At 34.5% G+C, this 15,059-nt stretch overlaps 1 protein-coding gene across 1 annotated transcript in view; it reads right to left on the minus strand.

Moving 5' to 3' along the window:
* PPFIA2 (PTPRF interacting protein alpha 2) overlaps positions 1 to 15,059 on the minus strand; it is a 148,555-nt gene that overhangs the window by 94,250 nt on the left and 39,246 nt on the right. The window contains exon 4 of the mRNA XM_068999746.1: positions 7,829 to 7,903. Coding sequence (XP_068855847.1) covers positions 7,829 to 7,903 — 75 coding nt within the window. The remainder of the gene's footprint in view (positions 1 to 7,828; positions 7,904 to 15,059) is intronic.

Consider the following 15,059-nt stretch of genomic DNA (forward strand, 5'->3'; position numbering starts at 1 on the left):
CTTAAGTGCTATAGAGCAGGAACCATGTTACAGTATTTTTTTCCCACAAAATGGCATCCTGGTCCTTTACCGGAGGTCTGTTGGGAGCATTGTAGTGCAGTAATAATCGTAGCAAAAATGTGCAATAGAAGCACTTCAATATGGAAGTGAAGACGGAATATATTACTACTAAATAAATGACTATATATTTATATTCCTGCAGCAATCTAAATTGCAGTTAAGGTTCATGCACAATTGTTAATGCATAGGAAAATACAATCTCCCCAAAGGCAAAAGTCTGAAGACTTAGGCCACAGGTATTAAAAAAATGAGAATATAACATTTGAAGAGAAGAATAGTATAAGTATTTGTAATACAATTTGTGGCTCTATTTCTTATTTTTACATTACAGCAGTAGCACCTAATTTGTTTTCACAATGAGCAACCTATAAAATAAATGCTTTTAAAACACAGACACACACAAGTGAAAGAATATACTGGATTAGGTTTATACTCATTTTGATGAAGATGCTAATTTTATGGAAAGTTTGTGCTTCAAGGTCTAAAGGAAATTGGGAATTTTTAATCTCCAGTCATCATTTATTCAGTAAAACAAGGCATTAAATCACCCAAGTTTCTAATCCTTGGGGACTAAGTTTTCATTAAATCAAATATTTCTGTCAGACATAAAAATGAAGTAGATTTGAAGAGATTTGCAAAAAAATATTTCAAATATTGATCTCACTGCTCTTTTAATGTATATTTAAACAATTGCATCATAGCTGCACAGCAGGTTTTGGGAGAAGAGTAAAGAATGTGAAAGTAGCAAGTCAGTTTGACATTGCTTTTTGCCTTTTGTCATGCTCCCTTAAGCATTATTTTAGTAAAATTATTTTTTTTTTCTTTTAATGCAAATAACAGCTTACAGAAGTTTAAGACTAATTTTTGCATGTTCTTATTGGTACACAGCCATGTGTCATAGCAAAAAATGGAGAGACTGCAAACAATCTCAGGTTATTTTATGAATAAATTGAGCAGAACAAGACTCTACTCTTCAATGATAAATCTGTGACACTGGGATTTACTCTAGTCACAAATCCTTATATAACAAATGCCATAAAAATTTAACAAGTAAATAAAAAGAAGAAGAACTAATTAGCCATGACACAAGGTTCTGAGAAAAAAATCAAAATTGCAGTGGAGATACTTAGCAGCCAGAATTTTTCATCTCAGTTCAAGAGTCTGAATCCTTCCCTAACAGCAGTAAAACTCTGAAGCAGCTGAATCCATTCATACTTGGGATCTTAGAATAGTTAGAAAATATAACCAGAAATAACAATTGTATTTATGACATAATATTCAAAAGAATATAAAAAATACATAGAAAAACTATATACAAGCTAGCAACTATTCAATATCAAACATTTTATTAAAACTATTAATCACACTGGCTTTGTTAAGGAATAAAAATCTTCATTCTTCAGCTACATTTTTCCTTAAGTGCTCCATGAACCCGTGAGCACAGACCATGAATCCTGTCTTACAAACTGGTGTCTTCTAAAGAACACATGGGAAGCATTCAACTTAGACAAAATGACAGTGCAAAATGAGAACATGACATCAGTATTTTAGGATTTATGACAGGTGACTACATGCTAAATGGAGGGGAAAAAGAACACAGCATTTCAGGATGTCTTTTGAAAACACTCTTAAGACATTTAGGCAGCAACACATTTCTGCTCTGCAAAAATATTTCAGTGAAGAAGACCAAAGCTGGTGAACATATTTAATAGATATTTCTGCATTGCACACACTACACTGTGGTAAACACATAAATAGGCTTAAGTCACCATGATTTTTGTACAAAACTACTGTTATCTGCAAAATCATTGTCTGCTTTCACGGTAGAAAATATATGTTTTTTTAGTAGCCAAAGTATGAATATTTTTCTCTGTGGTAGAAGATCATGGAAGTTGTACTAAGAAACCACTCTTGCAAATGCAGTAGTCATGTTCACCTCAAATACATCAATAGAAATTATTGTTCTTCAGTTGCTATCTGGAAAATGTGTTGAATTTTAGAGCTATTCTGCTCTGTATTTTAGTGAAACATGAAATTAGTGAAAAAAAGAGATGGGAAATGCAAAATCAGTCCTGCTGCCCTGAATATCCACAAAGGATTTTAGTGGGTTTTTTTTCCTCTGAGAACTCAGATAAGAGTTAATTGAGAACAAAATGAAATAGTTATGGCAACTTAACTGACTATTTCTCGTGCTTAGTTCTTTTTCACATTGTAAAAAAATTAGGCAATGAAGGATATAGTGCTGCTGTATTTTCAACCTCTTCAGTTGCCGTTCTGCACATACCAATTCCAATGTGCAGAGAAATAAATAAATGTTGTAAAGCCTGTAGTATAAGAAATAACCATCAAAAAACCCCATCATTTTGCATTACTGCCATGTTTAAAACTTAAGGGCAACAATAACTTTCTGCAGAGGTAACATTTAACTAGATGGCTGAGGTTAAAGGCAGAATAAAAAGCAATTATGTATAGCATATAAAATTACATTTGAAATCAAGATTTTTTTAATTATGTGCAACTTTGCAGAAAAGATATATTTTGCTACATTTACGCAGACATTTAAAATTAAAGTTCAGACCACAAAGAATATTTCTTTAGAGTCAGACCTCTGCAAATCTATAGCTTAAAAAGACATTTAAAAAAATTAACATGTAGGGGAGAGTTCAGAAAGCAGTAACTTGCAGTGGCATGATTCTGAGAAAATATGGTGAAAGGAGATACTATAGAGGAAGGGTGTTTCAGATTCTTTGCAAAAAAATGTATGTCATGTCTCAAGTCACCAGAAATAGATATAAGTCATTTGCCTGGCCTTCAGAAAAAAAAAGCCCCTGAATTCAACCCAGTTTCATCCAAAGTTTGGATATCCATAATTTCTGAATTCTGGATTGATGAAATTTTGTGTAAATTATATGTTCAAGAAATGCACATGCTATTTCTCCCAGCAAACCAGTCTTTTTACAAAACTTCTACTTCAAAAATAACTTTGAACTGTATTTACACAGCAAGCCTAAGGCCAACAAGAAACCCCTGCAAAAAAAATGCTTTAACCTAACTGGAAATGAAGAAGCTAAGCATACAAATATGTTTTCACATGCAACCATGGGTAAAAATGACATGCCACATTTAGCTAAGATTTCACTTTGAAATACATATATGTATATTAAATACTACAGAATATTTCATTAGCAGTTATGATACCACAGTCATGTCTGCAGCATCCCTCATGGTCAGAGTCAAAACTGTCCTTATCTGTAACAAGTTTTACTGCATTTTTTTCTGTTTTCTTGACTTGCCCTGTATAGCAGAAGTTTGGCAATTAACATGGTATTTGGAAGTTCTTTGCCGAATAAGTGGATACATTTTCTGCTGTCTCTGGTATGGAACATAAGGAATCAGAAATTGCAAACCACCCTCTCCCTTCAGTGATGAGTGCTTTCATAAATGCCATAAAATTAACATTAGGGCACTGTAATGAATAAACTAACCCACTGTCAGGAAGAAACCCACTGCCTAAACAGGAGAACGTAATGAGTTACATGAAACAGTGAGCTGTGATCGAAAACTCCTGCAAGATCTCTGAGAGCTCCAGGAGTTAAATTTAGCCTCAAAGTCAACTAAACCTCTGCAGAAACAATTGTAACAAAAAGGCTTTAAAAAGAAGCTTGAGTGTTTTAAAATATAATCTATGTGTCAGAGATTATAGGCATTTGGAAACAGCATTGGCAATTGGAACAAATGCTGAGGAAAAGCATACAGTACAGTGATATATATAGTCAAACCAGTTGTTTCTCTAATTTAATATTCTACAGTCCCAATGTTTACCAGGTTCCTAAAGAGTATCTTTGTGGTAATAAATGTAAGTAAAGCTGTATTTTTCATGCCACAGTTTCTGCTGTGGAAAGATGAGGAAAGATGGAAAAACCAGTGTATTAATCAGAAAGAAAATAGGGTTTTGGAATGCCACTTATCATATGATTCTTATTAACACAAAAGGATGTTGCAAGGGATCAATGATTGTTTAAAATTAACAGAAGAAAATTTATGTGCAAATTAAACACAGCCATTAAAAAAATAATAATTCCATTATAGTATTAACTATGTATAAAGCATGATTTTACAAAAAAACCTTGGAAAAAACTTTAAAGGTTTTTTTGTTTTTTGGAACTATTTGTTGAAGGCTCTGGGAAACAGGGAAATCTGTTAATGGAAATTGCAATAGTTGTCATTTAACGCTGCACATTGCTGCAGAAATGGATTTAAAAGTGTCACTAAAAGGGTAATGGTCTATAATCTATATGTTCTTGAACTGTGAAAGCTGCTAGCACTTGGGTTTCTGGGAATACATGGCATTAATGACTAACCTCAGCGTGTTGTTTGCATGTGTGTAGTTTAGCATACTTTTAATGAAGATTCACATTTGTAATGGTAATAAGAGTATTTCTAAAGCTGTGGAACAAAAGTCGTTATCTTGTCAGTATTTTCAACATTAAAGTTAACTCCCATTAAGATCATGAATCACAAAACTGAAGATAAACCCACATCCCACTTCTCTTGCCAAGGGGACTCATCTCAAATTAGTATGTAAAAAGGAAGTTAGTTAGCAGATTGTTGTTCAGCTTTGAAAATATTCATACACTCACTGAAAAGCATCACATTTCCCTTGAAGAACACTATTATATCACTGAGCTTTGTTATTGGATGTCCCACTTGCAGCTTGTCTAATTGCTAACTGCGAATTATAACCCTCAGCAATAAAATGACTTGGAGAGACCATGGGTTACGTCAAAGAAGATGAGAACCAGCATAATTTTAAAAGCACCTACGGGGTAAGAAAATGTAGCTATGTTTTACAGTAATTTTAATTAAAAACAGGAGGTAAATTTCTCAAAAAATTGTTAACAGTATCTTCTATTCATCTTACCTACAACAGACATAATGAACAGGATATCTACCAGTTGTGAACTAGTAATGGCCTTGAGTGTAAGCAGAAATGAAAAAAAAAAAAAATGCAGGATGAACATGCAATTTTATTACTGTAGACAGTTACCTTGCCCTTGTCTGCACAAAAACTCACTAACAGCAATTCAGTTTGCTGCTATGTACAATGGCCCCTTCCACAGTCACTAATCAGCTGCAGCAAAATAAAATATAGTCAAATAACCTTTTCCCCAGGAAAACATATATTTAAAGAATTTTTAATCCACTCTTTAATAAAATATAAGCCCAGAAGATGAAAACCCTTCTCTATTACCCTTGTGTAACTACATGTAAACATTAGCTACACAAGCTGAGTTCCTCCAACAGGTCCAAATGTCCATCTGAATTGCTCTGGAGTTTAGAGCCAAGGTGTGTTTCTATTGCCTGTCTAATATTAAGTGCTTTTTTAAGATTGTGTTAGCACCTAGAGCTGAAATCAGCTCTGCCATTTACAGATGATTTCACTCCCTTTGTTATGTCTGTAATATGCCACAAAGCCTGTTAAATGAAAGCTTAGTTACCACCTAATGGTGGAAAGCTACAGTTCTCTCCCGATTTTTTTTATTTTTTAAATTTTTATTTCCAATAAATTTCTGCAGTTTCTCACTGTTGCTGTGTTGTGTTGGAGCCACAGCCACAAGCTTTCAGGGAGAGATAACATCTTAACACATACATTTATACTGCTTTTTATCTGATACTTGTCATATACCTAAACATAATTTGTAAAATCGGGAAACCAATTTACTGTTATCAGTTTATGTTTATATATAGTCCTTAATATAGTACACTCTAAGAATAAGTATGAGAAAATGGATATGAAAGAAAATATTAATTCTCCTGGGAGAACAGACACTGAGACAGGAATACAGAAATTACTGAAAACCATCTATTCAATTCCCCTAGAAACTTAGCCCATTTATTTTCATATATAATGCAATAATTTTTTAAAGTGCTTTATTGCCTGTGTATTCACTGTGGAATTTAGCATAAAACTAGACTTAAATACTGCAGTGTTCTAATTAATTTTGTCTTACTCAAATAACTAATTGTGTGAAAATTATCTGAACTCTTGCTCAAATGCATAACTGTTTGAAAATAATCCACTTGTTCTCTTCCACATCTCTTCCAATTTCATTCTTTTTTCATTATTATTTAAATGAATTTCAGCTTCAAAAGTCCCTCAAAGGAAACTGGAACAATATTTAGATTGTGTTATTGGTTATGTTATGCTTCATTGATTCAGTGTCCTTCTATATGTCTTTAATGTCACGTAGACACAAACTTGGTATAATATTTCTAATGATTTGGGGCAAGAAAAGGTATGGAAGTCCTATTTCAATTTAACTTCATTGTGCATGCTTTTATTCCTTACTGTCAAAAAAAGTTTCACTAAATTTTTAAAATTCCAAATAGCAAGGCAATGCTCTAAAGACCTGATCCTATGCCCAGTGAAGTAAACTTAGATTTAATTGGATCATGGGCAGGAGGGACTGGAGGAGTGTGATGAGTCTCATTGGTTTGACTGACCAAAAGGACTGCTTGCTATTTAACAAACACTAGAGCGAATAACAGATTATGCAGCATGGTGTAACTATATAATTTGAACACAACTTTTCTGGATCCTTCTGAAAGAAGACTCTTATTTTTGAACAGATGAAGTGCACTTACTTCAGAGAGCAAAGGGATGAATCAAAATATCACATTAATAGGTTTATAGTTTATCATACTTATAAAAAGTGAAGTACTAATATCAATTGAAGATCCTGTTTTTAAGAAATAACTTTAAGAAAGCACCTTTTCCAGTTTAAATTAGTAAAAAAATACTTTGGGAGTATTTTTTACATTTTACTTTACATTGTCACACATTAATCTGAATTATGGGTATTCTACTTTTCAAGAATCATTTGGTAGCATTTGAGATTGTCTGTGGCTTCTTTCAATTTCTGTTTTAAGCCTGAATAAAATGACACCAGAAAATGGCCATAACCCAAAATAGTTTTAATCCAACTTGCTTATCTGGTTTATTTTTAATGGTGTTAAAAGCACATGTCAGGTGGATTCAGAACATGATAGGAATGGTAAAGTGATCAGAAGACTTCATTTTTTAAAGTTTGTGGCCTCAAAATCACCTTTCCAGGGTGCAGAATTCCTTTCTATATGTGTGTAGTGTACAGCTGTTTATTCAATACAACAACATGTTTTGCTGTTCACCCTTTCAAACAAAAGAGAACAGTCTGCAAACAGGAAAAAATTTCCTGTCCAAGTTCACAATAGTTACATGGCACCACAGTACACCATGATACACTGCAGTTATAAGGGAAGAGACAAACCTACATTTCACAGTTATCCATAATCCTTCCTTCATCAATGTTAACATTTATATAATGAGTATATATACGTGTGTGTGTGTTTTATTTATAGTAAAATGGAAATTCAGGTTATTGAATTGTTTATAGTATCTGACATATTTGTTGGTTCACTCCTTTTGCAAGTCCAATAAGAAATGTGGGAATCTGTCACTAGCTCTTGGATTTTAGCTTGCTCACAAGGGAAGAGAAGAAGGGAATAAAGAACTAAACAGAAGGTTGTATTAATTTTACAACCACCTTAAACAAACCTCACTGAGAAGCTTACTCAGAATGTAATTTTTCTTTGGCTTTGTTTTGTTTTGTTTGTTCGTTTGTTTTATTGGGGTTTTTTTCTGACAGTTTTGAGGAAAGTGACAGGGAACACATGGGACAGAGTATTAGAGAAATTTAACCTCAAAAGGGGAGAAATTGTTTCATGTTACCTCCTGGTTAGCAGCAGCTAGTTCTTCTTCCAGTGCAGAGACTCTTTCTAAAGAAACCCTCAGTCGTTCCCTTACCTAGAAGAAAAATCAAAATATGTGCAGTAACGTAATTTCTATTAGTCTTTAAAGATTATATAATCTGCCATATGCTCTACTGTATGCCCTGCCACTCCATTTGCAGGCATGTGTGTCGAACCCTTTCATGAGACATACTGTGTAGTAAACATTTAGACCTAACTACAGGAAAACTTAACCCATTAAAAGAGGTGTCAAACTTAAAATGCCACACTGCTGTTCCACAGTCTGCCTGTAATTTTATAGAATACACAGCAAATGAAAATATTTTAAGACCACATTTGGCATAAAAATAAGACTTTCAGAAACATCTTTTACAAAGGATAAGGAAAAAAACATTTGCAGATGTTTTAAGTTCACTCCGTGGAAGATAACTAAACTGTTTATAGTAACTGAACGTAATAAATTCATTGAAAAATAACTTTCAGCATTGCCTTCAGGCGTATATACTAGAGATTTTTATATCATCATGCATTTGTTTCAATTTTGCAAAAAGTCATAAACAATGTACACTCTCGTAAGTGGAAAGTTCCTCTGTGTTTGCACCATTTTCATCAATAACCTCTTCTGTTCTAAGGATTATTATGATCTCAATTATTATTATTACTAGTATTTTAATTTTCGCTAAATATTGATCATTAATAGTTAATACTAACTTAATACTAAATATGTCTGAAGACATATTCATAGCTGATTTGAGTGCTCTGCCTCATTGTCAGCTCATGTAGCTCATGTAACCTAAGCTGGCAATGCAGTTACAGTCTCCCAGTACAATCAAAGGCAAATCAGACCTGAAGTGACCTCCAGTGCTGTGTGTGACTCTCTCTCCTGACTGTTCAGGGACCCTCTGAAGCTACATAACTTCACTAGGTGCCTCACAAGAAACAACTTTATAACCTGGCTAATCAATCAACACTTAAGGTGTACTTCTTTTCATGATCCAGCTACACCACAGCAATGCTGCTCCAGCTGCTGATCCATGGATGTTTAAGGCTATTAGTAATGTTTGTAGGGTAAGGTAGCATAATCTATTAGACCAAGGGATGTAGCTGGAAAACAAAGCAAAACAAAATCAGTCTTTCATGCACAAAGCAACAGAACATGTTTTCATTGTTTTCACATCCTTGATAAATACAGGAGATCCCTAGGACGGTTTTATGTGTCTTAACACTTTAGTATTTTTTCTGGTGACAGCTCTTAGTCTAATAAATAATACATTTCCTTACATACTTCATTTTCCTTTACTACTGATAGAAGTGAGATTTTGCAAACAGATTCACTATATCCCAAGAATGGATTAGATTTTAGTAGATGAAAATTATTTAGCAAAACTATAACATAGCATATTCACTTGACTTTAAAAGTGACTAAATTTAAAGATGAAATACATATTCAGGAAATGAACACTTAAAAATAAAACTATTCAGCCTTTCTAACAAATGCAAATATAGTTCTTATGCAGTACTTTGAGGCTTTTGTTCCTTTTTACATACTTTATTAAAAACAACCAGTGAGGGGTGTAGAGAAGCCCAATTTCAACCTCTCTAATCACTGTGGGAGCTGGTAGAGAGCAACTTCTTAAGGAAAATATCAGATTAGATAAAAAAAAACACGGAAAAATTACAATCATGTTTCTGGCTTCAATCTCTTTGGCTGTAAGCACTGCTTTGGGACAGGATGATTGAGAGAAAATTCACAACCAGGCAGTTGTAAACAGTCAAAATGAAATACAATGAGTTGGCAACTTGAAATTTTTTCTGAAACATCTCTGTATTCAAGCCCAAGTGTTTTATAAAGGAGCATGTATTTTAAAAAATACGTTATAATATGTCTAACACTGACATTCACTTTGAAGGGTGTTAGAATTTGCAAACCAACTAGGCCACATTACTGAGGATGTCACAGCTCTACGAGAAGCTGGAACCGGAAGAATTATCCTTAAACTTTACACACTCTGGCACTGTAGAACTGAATCCTAGTGGGTTTTATACAGCCATTTTAGAGCTTGAAAACAACACTCCCTGTAAACAACAGACAGCTCCAGAGACACAATTTTTATATGGCACTTCAGCAAAACTAGGTAGAGAATTAATGCTTCTATTCTGACTATCAAGCTGTTATATTCAAATACATTTATTTTCATTCTTGGCCTATTGTCAGTGACAACACTGAACAGTACCAGTGTAACACCGAGCAACAGTTGGAAACTGTTTCCTTTGTCCTGCCTTGCCTTACCTTACCTCACCTCCCTTCCACGTACACAGTTAATACACTGCCTTTTTTAATAATGACTTAACCAAAATTGCAGTCTGATGGCTCTTATTTGTTCTCTGAATCTGACAGTTGTTAAAGGAACTGAAACCAACTCTGCCTTGGCACAGAAAATATATTTTTTCCTTTCATCTGACCAATGAACAACAAATTCTAATTCACGTTTGCCACTGTGACATTGGAAATGTTGCAACTAATTCTTCATTTTCAAACATAAATAACAGCTATTAAAATTGAGAGAAATCTTTGATTCTATTAGAAAAAAAATAATTACATCAGCACGCCAATCAGAAGGAGAAATCTGCTCTGCTTTACAATCCAGAAGCAGTAACTTTATTTCTCATTTTACATTTCTTTCGCAGTCATACACAAATGTATTGCAAAGGATTTTTTATTGGATTCCCTCTTCAAATTTATGTTTAGAGCAAAACAGTCCCAAATAGAACCATCCTCATTCTGAAAGATGTGGGAAAGAGTATAATTCTAGATCACTATCTTGTTAAAGAAAAGGAACTGGAATAAATGCCAACTATTTTTATCCGACAATTTTTTTTTTTTTTAATATTATGAATACAAATTCGTGATTAGTATATTATACTGTTTTCTATTTTCTGGAAGTGACAGCAAGTGAGTAACTATAGTTCATAAGAATTAGTGAGATCATGTGTATCACTTCAGAAGTTACACTGCTTAAATTTCATATGATTCTTCAGTGTATTTCTATTTTCTTGGGCACATGATAGAGCTTTACTAAAAAAAGGTTTCACCAAGTAAGACTAATCAGATGTCAACTGACCTAACAGAAATGCTATCATAAGCATTTTTAAAGGACAAATACCTGGAGAATAGAAGGCTCTGGGGAGAACTTCCAGTTTCTAAAAGGGCTTAAATGAAAGCTGAAGAGGGACTTTTTACAAGGGCAGGTAGTGACAGAACAAGGTGCAATGGATTCAAACTGAAAGAGGACAGATTTAGATTAGATATTGGGAAGAAATTATTTACTGTGAAGGTGGTGAGATACTGGAAGATGTTGCCCAGATAAGCTATGAATGCCCCATCCCTGGAAGTGTTCAAGGCCAGTTTGGATGGGGCCTAGAGCAACATGGTCCAGTGAATGGTGTCCCTAACACGGCAGAGAGTTCAAACTAGGTGATTTTTCATTATTTCTTTCAGTCAAAACTGTTTTGTGATTTTATGATTGTAGTGTCACAGACACAGCAGAAAAGGGTTGCTCTCTCCATGTTAGAGGGTGTATCCAACATATGCCCAGATGACTGGGTATTCTTCTGGCTTTTAAATTCAACCACATTATCTTTAAATGTAACATAGTCAATGTCATGATAGCACTGCTGTCAGTGCAAAATATCACCCATCTTTCTCTGTCTCCTAGCAACAGCTTCCCACTTTTTTGCTTGCTGTCAAATTTTTTCTTCATTCTCTTCAGATCTACAGCCCATAAAGAGCTTTTAAAAAAAACACTTGCACACTAGAATTTTATCACTTTTTTCCATGAGCAGTCTATTGAATAAAAGTTCTCCTTGTTACCTTTTCATAAACAAAAAGATAGTGACAATGCTGACATGAACAGGCTAATTTTATTTGCAAGAATATTAAGTATACTTTTCTGCCATTAATTAATCTTAAGAGAACCAGTGGGGTTTTGATTCTTAGCTAAGACAGTAACATCAGGTAGCTGCTTTCCACTGGGAAGATCAACTGGATATTTTTCTCATAACACTGACCAAAAAACTGGGTTTGGAGAAGTTGCTTCAGTTTTTTCTTTCCAAATGCACATTTTAAATGTTGAACCCAAAATAGAAAAAACGTCTGCAGAACAACAAACATGTTTGGACAGATATTAGAAGTTAACTATAATTATAGAATGGCACAAGTAAGGTAATAATTTTTCTATCTTTTGTTCTTCCTGAATTGCACATAGGGACGATGTACTTCCTGACCTACTGTATACTAAATGTCTATTCTAACCATGAAGTTAACATGAGGTTCTGTTTTTTATTCAGCTGTAATGATTTCTAGGAAATATTGTTATCACTTGCTCTTTTATAAACAATTCCATGTATATTCATATATAGTATCACAAAATATTTCATAGTGCTGTCTTACATTAGTTCCACAACTTTTCATTGCATTAAAAAAAACACAACAAAGAAAGATATCAGCTACTTAGCAGTGGTAAGAGAAGTATTTGAGTACTGTAGCATTAAGAAGGACAGGGTGAATAACTGAAGGGAGGTTTCCACTTTACAAATACTGCTGCGAATTTCAACTGACTTGTGCAATAGCAAAGGCTATAAGAAATGTTAAGTCAGAATTTCACATTGGTCCTAGTCCCAATCACTCCTGAGTTCTAGTGTTTAAAACTTCACATTTTTTTAACAATGCTTGTTGTTTGTGAGATATAACCTAACCTTATACTTAGGTATAACAGCTGCTGAATTTAACTTCTGACATGCTGAAAATGTAAAATTGCTAGCAGAACTGCCCATGTGCTTTTTTATTGTATTTCTGAAAATGTTAGAATAATTAGATATACAAAATTTTTTTTAAAATATGTATAGTTTCTGTCAAATTACATTTCTAAATAATAATAATAATAATAATAATAATAATAATAATAATAATAAATACGGTTAGTGTGGTATCAATTTCATTTGCTGTGACACAGCTTACCCAAGAAGACACAATGAAATTTCTCTGAGGGACACATAAAATGGTAAATATTTCTAAACTAAATTCAGTCTATGATTATCCTCATGCCCTAAAGCGAAAATTCTCCCAAAATACACAAAAACTGCAAAAATAGTCTCTAAAGACTTTTGTTTGGCGCTGCTAAGATCTCATACAGATAATGGGGTAAGACTAAAAGCATATTCTTGCTACTTCCTACTTACTAGGAGGTACCTACTGGGTTCAGCCAAACAGGACTGTCTCTCACACAGGAAGGTCATGACAAGCTTTCATTCTCCAGGGTTGGGGCATGGGGATAATGAGAGGGATGCTGAAGGAGCTGTCAGACACTGAAATAACTGCAATGATAGCCATGTTTTCTCAGAATAATGCAATCACAGCTGTGATTTCTCTGTGGTGATCTATCTTTTGGACAAAAGGTAAAGGCAAAGCCCAGATTTCACGTAATATATAGAAAGCCAATAGGCTTTGAAAAAGGTTAAGGCATCATTCCAGATTCTTTCCATACTTAAGGAGGCCTGCCTAGAAATGGATATATTTTATTTCTCACTTTCCAATCTGTTAGTAGGTTTCATTGCATTTTGTTATAGTAATGAGGATGGTTTTGTAGTTTTTGTACTGTGCATGTAGCAATCCTTTCATGATCAGTCAAGTTTTGTGGCAGAGCTTGTTACCCTTCAGGATGTTTTAGTGTAGGAAGTGAAAACATGAAAGAAAATTTGCATTTAGGAAGAATTTTAAGATTTTCTTCATATTTTTGTCAGTTTAAAGGGCAAAACTTTTTATGAAAATATTTTGTTATGCTTTTCCAAGAATGTAACAGCTACATTAATAGTTTCAGTGTCAAAATTTTTTTGTGAAGAAAAAAATTAAAGTTTTCATTATTCATTTGCAAAGAATCATGATACATTTCCAGTGCACTTTTGACAGTTTTTGTTACTCTTTATCCATTAACCTACTTCAGCTTTGTGTGCATTTTCTGATTTCTTTTGCTGTGACATCAGTGTATCATATATTGTGTTTTTTTGCCTCAGTTTTACTGTGAGGTTCTGCCTGCAGGCTTCCCTGAGCACAGCAGCAGAGTCTGTGTGAGTGAAGCATTACCCACAATAGAGGAAGACAAGACATACATAAGTCAAAGACAGTAGATTGACGCCATGCAAGGACGCCAAGAGACTTGATCAGTTCATAATAGTTAAGGCCTTTTTCAACTTTGAAAGTAGTGAAAGTCAGGGAGATTCCTCATGAGTGGAAAACTCAAAAATGTTGTGTCCATCATCATGAAATAGAGGAGTTATTCTGGGAAGATCCAGGAAAGTACAAGCTGGCCAATGCAGGTAAGGTTATAGAGCAAATCTTCCCATTTTTGGGCACATAAAAGGACAAGATGGTGACTGGGGAGAGCCAGTGTGGCTTTGTCAAAACCAAATGATATCTGGCCAACCTTACTGCCTTGCATGATGAGAGGACTGGCTCCATGGATAAGGAGAGAACAGTGAATGTGTTTTACTTTGCCTTACTGAGGTTTTCTGCAAGATCTCCCATTTATCCCTAGAGAAAATTGAGAGATAAGAGTTGGTGAAATGGATTCCATGGTGCATAGAAAATTGACTGGACTGCAAGGTTCAGAGGTTTGTGATCAATGACACAAAGTCCGTGTGGCATCCCATTGCCACAAAAGGCATAACCCTAGGGAATGAGGCAGGCTTTGGGAAGAGAAAGCAGTTTCGCAGAAGAGACATAATGGTGAAAAAGGCCAGCACACAGTTTGGCCAATGGGTTGGAGGAAATTATTATTTTCCTCCAGACTTTTGAGGCTGCATTTGGTTTCAGGCTTCCTGGTAGAAGAAAGATATTGGCAGATTTCAATGAAGGCCCACAAAGTTGGCCATGGGCTGGTCATAGCATATGAGACAGGCTGAGAGAGCTGGGTCTGGTCAAAATGAAGAAGGAAAGGTTTGTGGGAGATCTCATTGCTGTCTACAACCAGCTAACCAGAAGCTGTGCAAGAAATAAAGCCAGCTTCTTCTTGCAGATGCAGAGTGGCAGGACAAGAGGGAACAGGTACAACACTCAACAACAGAAACTCCAGATAGCTATTATGGGAAAAAATTACAGTGAGGGTGGTGAAACACTGAAATATGTTTTCTGCCTAGAAATATTCAGAAGTAATGGG

The sequence above is a fragment of the Aphelocoma coerulescens genome, chromosome 1A (assembly GCF_041296385.1).
Source record: "Aphelocoma coerulescens isolate FSJ_1873_10779 chromosome 1A, UR_Acoe_1.0, whole genome shotgun sequence".
Taxonomy (NCBI): domain Eukaryota; kingdom Metazoa; phylum Chordata; class Aves; order Passeriformes; family Corvidae; genus Aphelocoma; species Aphelocoma coerulescens.